At 51.0% G+C, this 18,755-nt stretch overlaps 1 protein-coding gene and 1 long non-coding RNA gene across 3 annotated transcripts; both read left to right on the plus strand.

Annotated features, from left to right (window-relative positions):
* Window positions 1-24: 24 nt before the first annotated feature.
* LOC109383850 (uncharacterized) lies at window positions 25-2,344 on the plus strand. Of its 2 annotated transcripts, XR_002124308.1 has the most exons (4): window positions 25-289; window positions 393-439; window positions 929-1,069; window positions 1,609-2,344. It is a non-coding gene; the product is annotated as an uncharacterized LOC109383850 (long non-coding RNA). The 2 variants fall into 2 exon arrangements; XR_002124307.1 differs by having other exon boundaries at window positions 25-439.
* A 6,528-nt stretch (window positions 2,345-8,872) lies between these two features.
* CDC25B (cell division cycle 25B) lies at window positions 8,873-18,410 on the plus strand. The gene is given in 16 exon segments (XM_019644639.1): window positions 8,873-9,317; window positions 10,151-10,260; window positions 10,865-10,916; window positions 12,745-12,786; window positions 12,955-12,991; window positions 13,286-13,504; window positions 13,507-13,641; window positions 13,828-13,959; window positions 14,365-14,445; window positions 14,563-14,739; window positions 14,892-14,987; window positions 15,498-15,560; window positions 15,695-15,793; window positions 15,989-16,122; window positions 16,811-16,922; window positions 17,082-18,410. Coding segments are annotated over 16 exon segments (1,833 nt in total). The 5' UTR covers window positions 8,873-9,114; the 3' UTR covers window positions 17,223-18,410.
* Window positions 18,411-18,755: the final 345 nt, after the last annotated feature.

Below are 18,755 nucleotides of genomic sequence, written 5' to 3' on the forward strand. Positions count from 1 at the left end.
GGCGGGCAGCAGGCGGCGGACGTAGGCGAGGGCGGGCGGCGCGGGAGCGGAAGGCAGGAAGTGCCGCGGCGCGGGGAGCGAGGAGCTAGGCGAGCGGGGCGGAGCGGGTGGAGCTGGATCTCGCGGGAAGCGCGGGGACGCCCGGCACCGCCTCCCCGCCCTCCGCGCCCACCCCCTTCCCCGCCGCCCCGGACCGACCGCGGGGGGGCGCTGCGGCCTGCGGGACGGGCCAGCGCTCGGGCTTCCGGTGACCCGTGGGCAGGGATGTGGTGCCAGGCAGCTGCGCCCGGTGGGAAGCGATTTGTTGCTTATAAATAATAACTGGTTTTGTGTTGTTCTAGTAAGGTAAAAATAACTCACTTTTTTTTTTCCGCGGAAACTGAAAAATACAGGAAACTAGAAATCACCTTACTCCCCCAGCACCTGGAGAGATTCGCAGGTAACATTTTGATACATTTCCTTCCAGTCTTTTCTCTAGGCGTTTGCAGTTCTCTTTTTAAAAATGTATTGCATAAAACTGGCATCAGACTGTATTGACTATATAGCTGACATCTTCTGTTTTACCTAGCATCAAGTGATGAGAATTTTGCCATATCGGTAAAGTTTTGCCAACATGTTTTTTAATAGTTGTATGTTGTTCCAATTATGGATGAACTCTAATCTGTGTAGCCTATTATTACACATTTAGGTTATTTTATAAGCAACACCAGAGTTTAAAATCTATTTGAAATCCCACAATCCATAAACACCTATAACATCTCAATGTGTCACTTTCTGGGCTTTTCCATGCATATAGTCATGTGTTTGCACCTACAGAAATGATGTCATTTATATACATATGCATTCCTGTACCAACCACATAAAAACTCAAATTCTTGAAACAATGACTGCATGGCAGTGGTTTTTTTTTTTTTTTTTAATCTCTTAGAGTAGCACCAGGAGTAAGCAGAAAAAAAGGCTGTGACCCAGGGGCATAGGCAGAGCCAGGACCTGCAGCTGGATGATGCTTCCAGCAAGTGGGTGAAGACAAAGAAAAGAGAACCAAGGACAGTGCCCTGGGCTCTCCAAGGTAAAGGGATCAAGAAAGGACTAGCAAGAAATTCGTGAGATGCAAAAGATGTGATGTATATAATGGAATATTACTGAGACATAAAAAAATGAAATCTAGCCATTTGTTACAACATGGATTGGCATAGAGGGTATTATGCTAAGTGACATAAATCAGACAGAGAAAGACAAATATCATATGAGTATGATTTCACTTATATGTGGAATCTAAAGAAAACAAACAAATGAGCAAGCAAAACAAAACAAACACTAGCTGATGGTTGCCAGAAGGGTGGAGGGATAGGTGAAAGGAGTAAAGGGGAGTAACACGTACAGACTTCCAGTTATAAAATAAATAAGTCACAGGTACATAATGTACAGTATAGATAAATGGCCAATAATATCATAATAACTTTGTATGGTGACAGATGCAACAGATGGTTACTAGACTTATGGTGTTCATATGATGAGCTATATAAATGTCAAATCACTATGTTGTATACCTGAAACTAATATAATATTGCATGTCAACTATACTTTAATAAATGATATATTTTTCAGAAAAACGGAAACTCATGAGGAACAGCTGAATTGGTAGGAGGAAAACCAAACCCGTATGGTATTCTGAAAGCCAACGGAAGAGAGTGTAACTCACTGTTGGTTTAGTGTGCATTTCTCTTCATGTGTATTGGCTGTTTGAATCCTATAGATTTTCTAGTCATGTCCTTTGCCCATGTGCTTCCTATATGTGTCTTTTTGTTGACTTTCAAGAGCTCTTCACCTCTGAACGTAACATCTTTGTTATTGTAAACATATTCTCCCAGTCTGCCACTTGTCTTGTAACTTAGCCTAAGAAGTCTGAGATATGAGAAATCTTTAATCTTTAAGTAGAGAGTATTATGCTAAGTGAAATAAATCAGACAAAGACAAATACCATATGATTTCACTTATATGTGGAATCTAAAAAACAAAAACAAAATTTTCCCTGTATTGCTTCTGGGTTTTGTGTCTTACTTAGAGTCTTTTCCTACCCCTTGAGATATAAAAAATATTGTTCTCCTCAGTCTCATAAAAAATATTGTTCTAATCACAAGGTCCAGAAGAAAATGTGGGAGACTTTTCCTATAGGAGCCAGATAAGTGCTTGGCCCATAATGGATGTATGGTCCCTGTGCAAAGGGGAATGTAGTGCCGCCTGGCTGAGGACTCCTTCCCATGCATCTTCAGGAAACTACCGTATTTGCCGGCGTGTAAGACGACTGGGCGTATAAGACGACCCCCTAACATTTCCACTCAAAATACAGAGTTTGTTATATACTCGCCGTATAAGACTACCCCCTCTTCCGCACACCTTCCACACACCAAATAAAAGGTAAAACAATATCAGATTTGATTTGGCCTACTGAAGTGCAAACAAGCGTATTGTATTTCGTGTCACCACATAACCGTTTTGGCGATGTTGAGCCACCATGTCTGCTACATGTTTTTCGAGTTCTGGCCAGTGTGGGGTGCCTCTTCTTAATGCACACTTACCCCTTGGCATACTCTTTAATGCTTTCTCATTTGATTTCCAGTCCCGAACCATCTTTTCTGTTACTCCATATTGTCTTGCAGCAGCACAATTATTATTTTCCTTAGCAAAGTTTATAACTTTCAGTTTAAAATTTGCATCATACTTCTTTCTTTTGGCTGGTGCCATGATAGGGATGATAGAGGTTTGACTGGTCGACATTTTCTATGCTGTACTGTACAATGGTGCAGTATTGTGGTTGGCTGTTGGCTGTATACAAAGCCTGATTTGATTGGTCCCTGCTCCCTGTTTGCCCGCCCTGTCACTATAGCAGTCTGGTCCACCCTTGCATCAGCATCTCCCTGGGACCTCACTAGTGCGCAAGTGCGAGCTCTTCAACATTCTAACAGGCACCATGATAGCGCAAAATCGCGAATCTTCAATGCATATGTAAAGAAATATACGGTAACCCGAATTTACCACACTCGCAAAATCGCATAACAGCCGAGCATACACCCAGCAGCGCTGCTGATGCCTGAACGGTATGTGGAATGAAGTGGGCGGGCATCGGGAGGCCACTATGGCACGGGGCAAGCACTATGGGCAGTCTATCTGAAGTGTACCTGGCGTATAAGACGACCCCCCACTTGGAGGCATATTTTTCAGGGCCAAAAAATCGTCTTATACGCCGGCAAATACGGTATGTCTACATTTTGGAGGCTTAATCCATGTGACATATGCCCTTCCTGCCACCTTACCCATTCTGGCTTATAATAATGGGTGTTTGGGTGAATGGACTGTGGGTGTGTTTTTTTTCCCTACTTTGCTGAATTTTCTAAGTTTTCTTCAATAAGCAAGCACTAACAGCCTCTTTAAAATGCAAAGGATAATGGAAAGCTTGCTAAGAATAATGGTTAGGTAAGTGGAATGGGTATTAGTTTTTGACAGCCTGGGCCAAGAGAAGAGAAGGTGGACTGTGGACTTCCCTAAGGTGGAGAATTGGAAAGAGGGCTTATGGGGGAGTTGGGGGTCCCAGAGTTCCAGGTAGATTGGTGCAGAAAATGATCAGTTGAGATGGAGTGGAAATGGGCCCTGTGTGCTGCTACAGGCAGCAGGTAGACCAGGTGTCTGGAAATGGCTATGCCATCAACACATGTGTGGCTTCTTTTCTGTCCTAGGAGTGGCCATACCAGTGCTCTTTGTATGGCACTGGGATGGGCCTGGAAGTGGAAGACACTGTGGGCCTATTGATGGGAGGTAGCTGCAGTTAGCAGGAAAGAGGTTGTCTAGCCATTTGAGGACACTCTTAGAGTTCGTAGATCCAAGAGAAATACTTCCTTTCCCCTAATCTTCCGTAACATATGCTTTTGTTTTTAACAGTTTTATTGAGATATATTTCATGTACCATACAATTCACCCATTTAAAGTATTCAATTCACAGGCATGTGGAACTATTACCACAGTCAATTTTAGAACATTTTCATCACTTTAGAAAGAAACCCCATACCCTTTAGCTCTCATTTACCTATCCATCCCCTGCCCCTTCCCCAGCCTTAAGCAACCACTTATCTACTTCTATTTATATTAACAGATTTCCCTGTTCTGGACAATTCATGAATGGAATCGTATAATATGTGTCTTTTATGATGGGCTTCTTTCACTTAGTATTATGTTTTCAAGATTCATCCATGATATAGTATCTGTCAGTGCTTATTCTTTTAAATGGCTGAAAAATATTCTGTTGTATGGGTATGGTATATTATTTATACATTTGTCAGTTGACAGACATTTGGGTTGTTTCTACCTTTTGGTAATCATGAATAATGCTCCTATAAACATTTGTTTGCAAGTTTTTGTGTGGACGTATGTTTTCATTTCTCTTGGGTATATACCTATGAGCGGAATTGCTGGGTCATGTGGTAACTCTATGTTTAATTGTTTGAGAAACTGCCAGATTGAGATCATTTTCTTTCAGTTAATCTAAAAATTATACCTGTTCTTTGGAATATATTTTAAAATACAGAATTTTTTTTTTAAGATTATATTGGGGAATTGGGGGAGGAGAACAGCGTTGGGGAATCAGGGAAGGGGAATAGACAAGTTGCTGTCCTTTTCTTCTTCAGTCTAGTTGTGGAGAACTTCGCTTCACTGGCCCATGTTGGTATTATCATTGCGCTCTTCCCGGGTGAGGCAGTCAGTCGCTCGCCGGCCGTTGGACAACCGCTCACGGTGGCTCATGGCAGCTCACAGCAGTTGCCAGCCACTCATGCTGGCTTCCAGCCACTCACAGTAGCTCACGGCAGCCCACTGCCACCCCACTGCAGCCTATGCCATTGCCGGCGACTCATGGCAGGCAGCCCAGCTCCAGGTCGAGCTGTTGTTCACCATCTTAGCTGTAGAGGGTGCAACGTCACTGGCCCTCATGTAGGATCTGAACCAGGGCCCTACTGCTCAGAGCTGGCGTCCCAAGCCCACTCTTAACCAACGTGCCACTCGGCCGGCCCAAAAAATACAGAAATTTTTGAGGATAAAAACATTTAACCACCTTTAATTCTACCACTTGGAGAATATCCTTAAAGGATACTTTTCTGTGCATATTGTTTTTTAATAGAACCACACTTAGCATAATATTTTGTAGCCCATATTGTGAATAGCTTTTCATGTCAATAAATGTCTATATCAGTGAGTTTCAAACTTCTTTTACTCTAGGAACCCTCTCTTCAAAAGACCATTTTTGAAAGCCCAATATGTAATCATTCAATAATCAACAATCACTTACTGGGTCCCTGCCAGGTGCCAGGCATCCCTATCCCCCAGTATCTGTTCTCTTTAAAGACTGCAGGTATTACACAGATATTACACCTTCTGTGGCTGTTACAATATTGAAGGACACCCAGCTTATGCTTCATGTTTCATTATTGCTAACAATGACTCTGTGAACACATATCTGTGTGTATTTTTATTATGTCCTTAAGAGAAATCCCTGGAAGTGGAATTTTGGGGTCAGAGGCCAACCTAGGACTGAGGCCTATTCAAGGTGCTGGAAGACACGTAGAGAGATAAATAATTTGGTCCTTGTTCTTCAATAGCTCAGTCACCTTGAGGAAATGAGATGGAGAAAAGGGAAAAGGAGATTTCAATGAATAAAAACCACATCTGGGCTGGCCGAGTGGCGCGTTGGTTAAGAGCTGGCTTGGGATGCCAGCTCTGAGCAGCAGAGCCTTGGTTCGGATCCCACATTAGGGCCAGTGACGCTGCGCCCTCTACAGCTAAGATGGTGAATAACAGCTTGACCTGGAGTTGGGCTGCTGTGAGTCGCAGGCGACAGGGTAGGCTACAGTGAGGCTGCAGTGGGTTGCGGTAAGGCTACCGTGAGTGTCTGGCAGCCCGTGTGAGCTGCCAAGAGCCACCGTGAGCGGCCGTTCAGCGGCCGGCTACCGATCTGCCTCACCCAGGAAGAGAGTAATGATAATACCAACATGGGCCAGTGAAGCCACTTCCTCCACAACTAGACTGAAGAACAAAAGGACAGCAACTTGTCTGTTCCCCTCCCCTGATTCCCCAATAAAATCTTTAAAAAAAAAAAACAACCCACACCGTCCAGCAGTTCCTGTTTAGGAATTCATTCAATGCCTACCTTCTGCATCATTGCAAAAGCTAATAACTTAAATGTTCAGAATTAGGGAATTGAGTAAATATATGCCATTATGGTACTAATATGAATCCATCTCCAAGTAAAATAGAAAAAGCAAGGTTTAAACAATGTTTCTTATACTGTTTGTATACTGTTTGTATATTGTAAAAATACGGGCATATACATATGCTTGTACAATAAATGTATAGACCTGCCCTGTCCACTATGGTAGCCACTAATCCTATATGTGGCTATTGAGCACTTGGAATGTGGCAAGCTCAAGCTGAGATGTGCTGTGAGTGTAAAATGCACATTGGACTTTGAAGACTTGGTACCAGAAAAAAAGTATGTAAAGTAGCTCATTAATACTTTTTATATTAATATGTCAAAATTATAATATTTTGAATATTTTAAGTAAAATATTGAAATTTCATGGTTTGTTTTTTTTAATGTGGCTACTAGAAAATTTTAAGTTACATATGTGGCTTGCATTTGTGCCTTCCATTATGTTTCTACTGGCTTGGACTTAGACTATCTCCAGAATGATATAGAACAAATTTATAATAGTGGTTGCTTCGGGGAAGCAGCCCTGAAGGTCTGTAGGGGGGCGGGGGACTGTATTTTCACTACCTTTTGTACCATTTGAATTTTTTCCTTTGCCTGAATTTTTGGGACCATGCATCAATTTTTAAAAACCATTTAATATGTCACATGGCATGATAGAAAAGGCACCAGAAAAATTAGTCCCACAAAGAAGATGCTGTTTGGGAACAGGCTTGGAGAACTGAGCCCAGTGCTTGATATGTACAGTCCAGTGCCAGGTCGTTTGTTTCCATGGGAAGATGGAGCCTTCTGCCCACAAATGTCATTGTAACCAGCGCCTGGTTGGATGGGAAGAGTTGATCCTCTTACTATGATGTTTGCAAAAAAAATTTTAGCTTGTTTTTATTAACTAGGTTTGTTTTTAATTGAACACATAATCTATGATCTAGTTGGCAAAAGGAGATTCTGGAAGATACACAGGGCTGATACGTGGGATGCTGTGGAATGATCCCTCTGTGGTTCTGGCTCGTCTTCACTGGCCCAGAGGTGATCTTCTGACTGGGATTTCAAGGGATTCAAGAGTATAATCCCCCCTCCTCCCCCTCCCCACCCCCACACACCTTCCCTACACCCTGTAGAAGTGTATGGGGTGGGGGTGGGGGTGGCAGGTAACATCTACTGGGTTGATTTTTATAATGCAACCCTCAGGACAGTTCTATTTCTGATCTTTTGAGTGGGAGGCCTCACAGCCCTCCCTCCCCCCACTAAGGGCAGTCACAGCCTTGAACCTTGGAGGTCCAGAGTGGGACCCTTGACCCAGGGCATATGAGCAGGAAAGTTCAGCACTGCCCATCACACAGCATTGGGCCTGGCGCATCACAGGAGGAGCTGGGCAAAATGATGAGAGAAGGAAAAGTCACAGTTCCAACCCAGGTCACCGGTCTTAGGTGGGCCTAAGATCTTCCCATCCCCTACCTTCATAGCCTGTCCCTGGCCCTCACAACGCCCCTTGCCAGGCCCTCCATTTTGCCACCCACACCCCCTGCGCCTTGGTTGGGGCTGTTCACTAAAGAGTGCAAGGCCACAGCTCCTGCCTTCCGGAGCTGCACCCCTCGCAGCTGGGGAGATGGGATGCAAAAGCTGCATTATGCCCACTCTCTTTTTGGATACAGCCTTCCTACCTCGTTCCAAAAAAGCAGTCTCGCTGGAAGGTGATTAGATAATTAGAAGATGTTCAGTCTACACTAGTGACAAATTCAGCCTCCCAGATCAACAAAGAAACACCAATTAAACAATATGATGCCATTGGCACCACAGAAGTCAAACCGTTTGCCAATGGGCAGGATATACTTCTATAACTGGGTTTTTAGGTCACCGACACCCTCCTCAACCCTCGCAGCCAAAACCCATGGCTAAACCAACCATGAGATCCTTCTCTGGCGCTGCAGGAGAAAATTGGGCCCCTTAGGTTCACAGCTAACTCAAGGCCCCTGGAAGCACCCATCAGTTACGCATTAGCCCCCACTGTGGGTCCACCTCCCGCGCTGAGGGCTCCAGGTGGAAATTAGGTTTTGGGGCTTCCAGGCGCCTCCTGTCGCGGTGGCAGGAGGCTGCGCGAGCAGCCTGGGGAGAATCTCGGCCTCATCACCTGCCCAACCTTGTGACCTTGAACGAGTTACTGAACTCCACGCCTCATCGTCCGGGTCTGTAAAAGAAGCGAACACGAACTGCATAGAGCCGCTGTGTTCGGCAAACTCCTCTAACAGTGCCTCTCACAATGCCTACCGGTGCTTGTGAATGATGTTAAACCGCGGGGGTCCCTCTTGAGGCCACCCTAAGGGTTTGTTGCTTCCCCTGGGGCGCTCTCTGCTGGGGGTGTGTAACTCCAAACCACAACCTGGGCAGCGGAATTTGGAAAGCCAGGATTCTCAAACCCTGGCTCGAGGGTGGGGTGCGCAGGGATGGGGCGTGGGAGAAACCCCAATTCTGCCGCCCCACCCAAAGTCTCAAATTGGGCGGGGCCGGGCTGGTCCAGCCTCGCGCCTTTCACCCCCGCTGGCCCGCCCTCAGTCCCGCCCTCCTCTAACCCGCGCCCCCATTGGTGGCGTCCGGCGGCGCGGCCGCTGTTATTTTTCGAATATATAAGGAGGTGGAGGTGGCAGCTGCTGCTAGAGGCTTCGCGGACTAGCGGCTGGTCCCCGCATCCCTCCACCCTTCCCACCCTCCCCGCCTCCCTCTGCTCCCTCGCTCCGGCCCCGTTGCTCATCCTCCCTTCCTCCCCCCTCCACCCCCGGCCCGCTCCCTACCTGGTCCCGGCCAGCTGTGCCCGGCCTCCGTGGGTCGCCCGGTCCTCCGGCCAGCCTTCCTCAGGCCCCGGCGCGATGGAGCTGCCCCAGCCAGATCCCGCCGCGCCGGGCTCGGCTCTAAGTCCTGCCCGCGTGCGCGGTGGTACCGAGCGTCCGGGCCACCTCCCGGGCCTTGGGCTGGGAGCTCATGGCCTCCTGGGGTTCCCGGAGCGCACGACAGCTTCCTCGCCGGTCTCCACCCTCACCCAGACCATGCATGATCTCGCCGGGCTTGGCAGGTAGGGCTCCCCAAGGAGGCCGGGTGTGGAGTGAGAAGTCAGCACTAGGTGTTGATCCCAGGCCTCCTGGGGAATCCAGCATGGGAGCCAAATCTGAGAGGCGAAGTGGGGAGGCGTCCCGGGCAGAGCCTGCTTCGGGGATCGGGGACAAGGGTGGTGAGGCCAGGACTTTGCTGCTCACACTCTCCAGGTGACCTGCTTTTGGCCTGCACAAGACTCTCAAGACCCTGTTTTCCCCCTCCTCCTCCTCCCTCAGTGTACCTCACCATGCCACCTCCCTAATCTCTGCCCAAATTGCCACCATTTTGCCCCAAATCGTGAACCTAGAGGGGGAACTTGAGGGTGGCAGAGCAGCCCAGTTCTCCTATGTCCATACCCCTGTTCCCTCCACCCCCAGTTCAATCTTGGGGTTAAGGGGTTAAACGCTGGTCCTGCTCCCTGAGCTAGCCTGCAGGATCCAGGCTGGGTTGTCCTCCCAGCAACAGAGACCCAAGTCTTGGTCCTTCCTCCAAGAAGGCTTGTGGCTGGGTAGGCGCTTAAAGGCTCTCCAGGGCTGCTCTGCTGCCCCACCATCCCCCAGGACGGTCTCCAGCCCAGCTCTTTGCTCTTGTCTTGGGCTCACCTCCTCCTGCACCCCGGAGGACTTATCAACAAAGAGAAGACACTTATGGCCTTTGTAGTAGCAGCTTACCTTGGTCTAAGAGGGCAGGCCATCCATGCCATCACCTATCCTGGGGCAGGGCAGAAGTGGGTGGCTGGTGGGAACCTGGGCTAGCCAGCCCTTGAACCCCCCATTTACCTTTCTCCTTCCCGGGTCCCTGCTCCCTTCCCAGGGAGACCCCAAAGAGTCAGGTAGGCAGCCTGCTCACATGCCTACCCCTGTCCCCGCTGCGGGCATCTGCATCCTCTCTGTCGTCTGAGTCCTCTGAATCTTCTGATGCAGGTGAGGCCCGGGGATGCCAGGGGAGTTTGAGGGGCTGCCTGAGCCTCCCCACTTTCCTGATAATTAGATTAACATCTTTCCTGCAACCTGCCCCCACCCCCACCCCGAAGCCTCTCCCTGCCCACCTCTGGTGGGGCTCACCACATCCAGCCCAGACGGGCAAAGCAGGTGGTTGGGTGGGGCCCTCTGCAGATGAGATCTCACCTATTTAAAACCAAAGTCTCTGAACCACAGCCTCACCTGGGAGGCATTAGGGCTGAAAGCTATGTCATTTTACAATATAACACTCATTTGCCTTCAGCTATAATCTTTTCTTTTAAAAAGCCGTTATCTTTTCTAGAATAAATTATATTAAACCAGTTCAAGAAAAATGCCCAGCGAAGTTTTGGTTTAAAAATCTATGTAGAAGCATTTCCAAGTAAACAGGGAGTGGAGCCCTGGACAATTTGGGGGGCAGTGTCAGCCCTTGGGTGGGGTCCATGGGTGGGTTTTGTTTCTAAAAGAGAAACAGGTTTTCTCCCTTCTCTGAATAGGGGTAGGAGGTGGTGGGAAAAGCATGTGGAGGATGGCACTACTTTCAAACCTAGGCACCCTGTCCCCCCAGGTCTCTGCATGGATTCTCCCAGCCCCATGGACCCCCAGATGGCAGAGGAGACGTGAGTAGAGAAGAGGAATTCCCCACTACCAAGGATTCCCACCTGTCTTTGGGAATCCCGGCTCTAGTGCAAACTCACTGGGGAAGCCTGGGAGAGCGGACAGAGCCCCCTGGATCCCCACAAGGGGGATGGCCTTCCTAAGTTCTGGGTTTCTGCTCCCTGGCTCAGAGAAGGGTCTTCTCTCATGGGAGCAGCTGGGAGTGGGCTCAGAGCTGGGGTGGTGGCCTCTGGAAGTTGCCAGCCAGCCCTTGTCTTGTGAGAATACAGGCCTGGTATGTGTCCCGTTTTTCTTTCTGCCTATACCCATTTTTTCCTGTGAAATATCACAATTTTAAAATATGGTCCAACTAATTCAAAACCTTTATCACTCTAGGCCAAACAAAACAGTTGCTGCAGGCTGGTTTGGCCCTTCGCCATCCTATCAGCAACCTCTGGCTTCAATGACACTTGACCCTCTGGCCAACCCCTGGACCAGGCCCTTTGTAAGAGGGACTGGAGAGGGAGCTGGTGGGCTCTGCTCAGGACAGATCCCTCTCCCACTAGGTTGTGAGGCAGGAGTAGCATCTTCCAGAGCACAGCTTTCTCCATCCATCTGTTCAGCCTCAGCAGGGAGAGCAGTTGCCAAGCATTAGTGAGAACAGTTGGGCACCCCCAGCCTGGGCTGGGGGACTGTGGCTTTGGGTTTAGGGCAGTGGCTGTCTTTTTCCCCCCATTGCCTTTGATCAGACTGGGCTGGGTTTGTTCACAAACAGGAAATGAAGAGAGAATTGGGTGGGGGTGGGGTCGGGAGGAACTGCAGGTTGAGTTTTGGTGGCAACACAGAGCTGTCCCTGCTTTACCCCTCCAAGGCCCTAGTGCATATTGGAAATGAAGCCAATGAAATTGGTCATCCCTGATGCCAGGTTGGCTGGGCATAGCCACCTTTCCACACACCTGGGGGCCAACCCCTTGATATTTTAGTTCTCAATGCCCCCCACCTCTGCACCTGCTTTGACGGTTACAGTTTCTCAGAAAGAAGCGTGTGTGTGTGTGTGTGTGTGTGTGTGTGTGTGTGTGTGTACATGTATGCATAGATGCACAAAGCCCTGTGTGGCAGGTGGTCTCTGGTAACATAGCTAGGGAGGTGGGGCCTCTCTACAGAAGCTTGTGCTCCAGCCTCAATAGGAACATCTGTTGGAATTTCTTGCCTGCTGGCCTATCCTAAGGCAGGAGGAGAGGGTGGGATAGAGGCTGGGTCCCGGAAAATTCCATAGGAGGGAGGAGAGGATGTAAACCTACACATTTGGCACTAGGGGGTCTGGCATGGCAAACTGGCGCTGATCCAGGGGCACACTAAACCAGGCTCCTGTCCTGGGGGAGCCCGGACAGCCCCACACAAGGGGACGCAAGCCCCCAGCCTTGCTGGTATCCAGGCCCTGGAGACACCCACATTGTGGGCCAAGGCCTGTCATCATGGGATGGATGAATGCCTTTTCTGGCTGCCATATGGCCCTGCTGAGGTGATTTGCATACAGGTGGAAGGCCTGTGGGCAGGCTGGCGTGACTGTTGTCTGGGTAACGTTCAGCCACCCCTGCGACCTGCCCCAGCTGTCTCTGTTGCTGCCATTCTCTGGCCCTCTTCCATTCAGGGCAGCCTTTAAAATCCCAGGCTGCCTTTCATCCCCCCTCCCCAATACCTGGGCCCCCTTGTAGTTGACATTCTTCCTACCTTCCCTTTCCACTGTCCTAAGCCCTGGCCCCCAGGCATTGTGGACTGGGGACCTGATGCTTGGGGTAGGCAGTGGGTTGTAGTGGGAGGTAGGCTGCATGGGACCCTTCTCTCTCCTAGGTTTGAACAGGCCATCCAGTCAGCCAGCCAATTCATTCGAAGGTAAGCGCTCAGCCTTCCACTTGCAGGTTCCCGTGGTCTACCCACCACAGACTCCTCCTGTCCCCCTTCCCATAGGGGTGCACAGGACTCTGGGGTGGAGGGGCATCCTGCATGCTCTCCATTGTGGCCCCAGACTCTCCAGTCCTGATGTGTCCCTGTTTCCTGCAGCAATCAGTTCACCATCCGACGCTTCCAGTCCTTGCCGGTGAGTGCCCTCTGAGGCCTGGTGGGAGGCTCAGGCATGCTGGCCAGGTCTGGGGAAGGGCAGAAGGGATCCAGGGTCAATTCCAAGAGGTTGCACTTAGGTTCCGGTGTCCCTGGTCTGACTGTGGGAGATGGGGTTTGGGAGGCGGGCATGCTGGCCTGACCGTTGTCTCAGTAACACTCAGCCACCAGGCCTTGTGAACTGGGGAGTCCGGGGAGGGATGGGAGAAGTAGGGCCTAGGCTGGTGCCAGAGGAAGGCAGCCTTCAGTACCTGCCGCCCTCCTGGCTCCCTAGGTGAGGCTTCTGGGCCACAGCCCAGTGCTACGGAACATCACCAACTCCCAAGCACCCAGCAGCTGGAGGAAGAGCGAGGCGCGCAGCCATGCTACCGGAAGCTCTGAGGAGGACAAAGAGAATGTGCGCTTCCAGGAGGCTGGAGTGTTCCCACTCCAGGGAGAGAAGGGGGCTTGCTGGGGTGATTCTCTGGCATTTGATGATGCCCCTCCTACCCCCATTCTTGCCCACAGGATGGATTTGTCTTCAAGATGCCATGGAAGCCCACACATCCCAGCCACACCCACGCTCTGGCAGAGTGGGCCAGCCGCAGAGAAGCCTTTGCCCAGAGGCCAAGCTCGGCCCCCGACCTAATGGTACATCTGGAGAGCTGACCTTTGCAGGGCAGGAGTGTACGCAGGGCGAGTGCCTCTGAAGACAGACTGGGGACAGGAGGGTGACTGAGCCTTGAGGCAGGGGAACCTTTTTTCTGAAAGATGGGGGTGGGGACTCCCTCGGATTCCCACCCCTGAGTAGTCTGCGTCTGGTCATCACCCATACAGTGTCTCATCCCTGAGCGGAAGATGGAAGTAGAGGAGCTGAGTCCTCTGGCCCAACACTTCTCCCTAACCCCCACCAAGGGGGCTACTGAGGAAGACGATGGGTTCGTGGACATCCTAGAAAATGACTTAAAGGTAAGCAGCCTTGCCCCGTTAGGGGCCCTACCTCTCCCTCTCTGGGGTCACTCAAAGAGGAGAGAGCTCTGAGCTTCTACAGCAAGACTTATGACCTCATTCCAGTGTCCGAAGAATTGGAGGTAACTGAGTCACAGCCTGACCTTGGGCCAATCAGAGAAGAGCAGGTGGCTGCTGCTGCAGTGAGGGGCGGATGGGCGAGGTAGACAGCCACACTTCTCTCAGTTCTGTGCAAGCCCCAGCAGCAAGGGGGACCCTGCCGCCTTCTTTGTTCTGGGGGGCTGCCCTGTGTGGATGGGCTGGCCAAGGAGGGCTGCGAGAGAACAGAGAAGGCTGTGTTTGGAGGACTCAGGGCCTGGGGTTTGGCCTGCGGGGGTGACCATATTCTTGCTGATTTGGCCTCAGGATGATGATGTAGTCTCCCCAAGCATGGAGAGTCTCATTAGCGCCCCCCTGGTCAAGACTTTGGAAAAGGAAGAAGAGCAGGTGAGCCTCTGGGGTGGCCCCCTCAGAACTTGGTGGGGTGGGGCCCTACCCTCCAAATGGGGTGGCAGTGGGGAGCAGGAGCTGAGCGCTCTGATCCCCGCCTGCCCGCCTTGCCAGGACCTCATCATGTACAGCAAGTGCCATCGGCTGTTCCGCTCTCCGTCCATGCCCTGTGGTGTGATCCGGCCCATCCTCAAGAGGCTGGAGCGGCCCCAGGACAGGGACCTGCCCGTACAGAACAAGCGGAGGAGGAGTGTCACCCCTCTGGAGGAGCAGCTGGAGGCTGAGGAACCTGTGAGTGCCCTCGTCCTGGGGTGGGGCTGCCCCCTTCCCAGTCTACCCTTCAAACCCTTCTCAGCCAGGGTGCAGGAAAGGGGGGTAACCAGCCAGATGGGGCACGGAGGGGCAAGCCTCCTCTCTGACCCTGGCTGCCATCTGTCTCACAGAAAGCCCGCATCCTCCGCTCCAAGTCTTTGTGTCACGATGAGATTGAGAACATCCTGGACAGCGACCACCGTGAACTGATTGGGGATTACTCCAAGGTACCCTAAGGCTCGACCCCTTACCGACTGTGGCCCCGCAGCCCAGCAGCTGCTTCGGCACCTCCCTCTTGCCCCTGAGGCCCCTTCGCTTTGTCCTTTGCATCCTATCTTTCTTTACTCTTACCGAGACTCCTCTCTCTGGCTCTCCTTGGTCTCCTGACTCTACCTCACATAAGTCTGGGCATCAGTGGTGTCTCCACCTTCGAAAATATTTCCAAACTAACATCTAGCTTGATCTTCCTCTGGCCTCATTCCCAGGTTTGGCAGAGCTGGGGGCAACAGGCAGGAATCCTATCACTTCTGTTCCCCTTCTTCATTTCCCCTTGGAAAGTTGTTCTCTGGGTATCAGACCAAAAAGTTGCCTCTCAGTTGCTATGGGAACCAGAGCTGAATTTGAAGGTCAAAGCAGGTGCGGCCTCTGGGCTTGGAAAAGAAACTCCATCTTTTCCATGCTCTTCATATTACCAATTTCACTTCCTTCCTCTTCTCTCTCTCCCTGCTTCCCTTCAGGCCTTCCTTCTACAGACTGTGGATGGAAAGCACCAAGACCTCAAGTACATCTCGCCAGAAACAGTAAGTGTGGACGAGCCATTTGCCTGTTAATGTTCCCTAGGAACAGGCTGCAATCCCTAGATAGGGTAGGGATCGGGGCTAGCCCCTCCCTGCCAGCCTGACCTGCTGGAACCCACCTCCATGGCCTCCTACAGATGGTGGCCCTGCTGACGGGCAAGTTTAGCAACATCGTGGAGAAGTTTGTGATTGTGGACTGCAGATACCCCTATGAGTATGAAGGCGGGCACATCAAGGTGAGACAGGGTGACGAGAGAGGCCCTGAAGACTCACTGCTTCTATCTTTCCTCTACGGGTGCACCTACCCTCTCATGGGGAAGGTCCTGCCCAGCAAGAGGTGGGGTCATCCATTTGAAAGATAGGGACTGCATAGGGGAGGGGCCTGCCACCCAGGCCCAGGGCTGTGGGCTGACATCTGGCTTCTCTGGCAGACTGCCGTGAACCTGCCCCTGGAACAGGACGCTGAGACCTTCCTGCTGCACAGACCCATCATGCCCTGTAGCCTAGACAAGAGAATCATTCTCATTTTCCACTGTGAATTCTCATCTGAGCGTGGGCCCCGCATGTGAGTTCCATCTTCACCCAAGTTTAATGACGTTGGAGCCATCCTATGGCCAGGAGGCCTGAGCCCAGCCCCTCCTCGGCCTGTGCCTCTTGTCTCATCTGACCACTTGGAGCAGACCTCACCCCTGTTTCCTTGTGCATGGCACCTTCCTGTCCCCCTTACTGTCCTTTCCGTCAGGCCTCCATTGCTGCATCCTCACTTGCGTCCATTACTGCCACACCAACAAAACCTGGTTCCAAGTTTCTAGCAGTGTACTTAAAAGCCAAGGGCCCTGTCCCTGTCCTCAGTGAGGCTGACCCTTCCAGTGTTCAGTTGTCCTTTGCTTTCCCCACCTCTCGTCCTCCCTAAGTCTTGTCCAGATCTCTTGAATATATCTCTTAAGTTTTGTCCATTTCTCTCCGTTCTGCTTCCTTTCTCTGGGTCCAGGCCAGATATTGCTAACAAAGATTCTGCGACTGCCTTCTAGAAACAGAGAGCCCTCTCGTTTGCCTCCTTCGTTCCATCTTCCCAATCTCTTCTGTACCCAGTAGCCAGACTGATCTAAAAGGGTTCTTGTGGCTGACATGCCTACACTTGAGCCTTCTGTGGTTCCCTAAGGCCCTCAAAGGAGTAGGTGCAGGAAACAGGTCCCCTGAGGCCCACCCCGCTGCACGCCCAGCTCTGACCCCCACACCTGTGTTGGTCCCAGGTGCCGTTTCATTAGGGAACGAGACCGGGCTACCAACGACTACCCCAGCCTCCACTACCCTGAGATGTACATCCTCAAAGGCGGCTACAAGGAGTTCTTCCCACAGCACCCGGTACCACAGGCAGGGGTGGTTGCAGCCTTTGTGGGATGGTTGTACTGCAGAGAAAGGGCTTGGTCAGGTGGTCACTCTAAGAGAAGGAGAAGGGAGGGCTTCCCCCCTCCAAAGTTACCCATTCTTCCATATTGATTGACCCCTCCCATCCTGCCTTAGACCTTCTGTGAGCCCCAGAACTACCGGCCCATGAACCATGAGGCCTTCAAGGATGAGCTGAAGACCTTTCGCCTCAAGACTCGAAGCTGGGCTGGCGAGCGGAGCCGGCGGGAGCTCTGCAGCCGCCTGCAGGACCAGTGAAGGGCCAGCCGTGGCCCCACCTACCTTCACTGCCTCATGTAGTCTGGGTACCAGCCACCCAGGGGCCTGCAGGGCTGAGGCTCTGCTGGAGGCCCCAGGTACTGTCCAGGGAAAGACGGAGAGGGTATTTCATCCATCTGCCCCTAACCCTGGTCCCCTTGTCTCGCTCCAACCATACTCCATATCCTAGTGCCATCCCCTACCGCCACCCCAGCCCCTGGAAGAACCCAGCCTGTTAGTGAAATTGGATTAAGTCCAGCTCAAAGGAAGTATTTTGTGTCCAGCAGGAGCCTTTTTGCTTTTTTTTCAATTCCTTGTTTGGGTTAACCTTTTGTCTTCCTGTATTCAGAAAAGCCTTTTTTTTCTAGGGGCTTTGTTTGTATGTATGAGGCTGGGGGAAAGCCACAGCCCCAGAATGGGCCAGAGCAGCACTCTTCCCTGCCCTGGGAGTCAGCACTGTGCCCTGGCCCTCATAGCACTCCTGAGTGTCTGCGTGTTTCCCCTTCCTCGTTCCCTCTTTCCTGTCCCTCCTTATATACACCTCTAGCACAAACATAAGCTCTTACTGTTTCCTGTTTCAGTGTTACCTGCATGCTTGATTTGTCTGTCTTGATTTTTTTTTGCCCATCTCAGGACACACACAGGCTGAGGCTTACTTTGCCCCTGTCCAGTTGGGATAATCAAACCTTAATTACCCACTTGGTCTAGCTTCTGTTGCCTCACAAAGGGATGTTATTATTCTTGGGGGCCCCTGGGTGAGGGCTAAGGCCTGCATCCTTAACCTCACGGGAAGCCCAGCCCCCACTGTTGTGAACCCTGGGGCCTAATTTGTCAGAACTTGCTGCTGTCTTGTCACGGGCAGACAGAGGGATGGATGAATGGATGATGATGGATGGGTGGATAGCTGCAGATGCACAACGCCTTGCACATACAAACCGCTGAGTGGAAGCATTTCAGTGAGCGTGACAGCCTGCAGCAGGAGTATATGTGTGTCTGTCTATGTGGACAAAAATCTTTACACTTTAAGTTTTGGAAATATTTAAGAGGACATGTCATAGAAGCAGCTAAACCAAGGACAGAGCCACCCCTGGACTTAATCTCAGGACGTGGGAAGGGCTATGCTTGAAGGCTCTGATGTCATCTGTTAGGGCCTTGTTTCAATAAAGCACTGAACAAGTTGAGCAACCAGCACTGTGTCATGTTGGGCCCTTGAGAAGACCACTGCAGACTGTGGGGGTGGGATGAGGCCGGAGCAGGTCGCGGATTGGGGCTGGAAGATGCCTGGGAAGTCTGCCTCATGCTGTCTTTCCAAGTCTTGCTAAGACTTTGGATTCAGCCTCCCCCTCCCCCTCCCCCTCATCTGGCTGCTCAGCTACCTCTGGGCTCACCCTCCCTAAACTTTGCACCAAGAAGGCAAGAGTGACCCCATCACTCCTCTCCTCTAGAATTGTCAGCAGGATAAACTTAACTCCGTGGCTCTTTAGGACCTGGGCCCTCCCCAGCTTTATCCCTCACCTCTGAGTCCAAACCCTT

This window comes from Hipposideros armiger, unplaced genomic scaffold, assembly GCF_001890085.2.
Source record: "Hipposideros armiger isolate ML-2016 unplaced genomic scaffold, ASM189008v1 scaffold_89, whole genome shotgun sequence".
Taxonomy (NCBI): domain Eukaryota; kingdom Metazoa; phylum Chordata; class Mammalia; order Chiroptera; family Hipposideridae; genus Hipposideros; species Hipposideros armiger.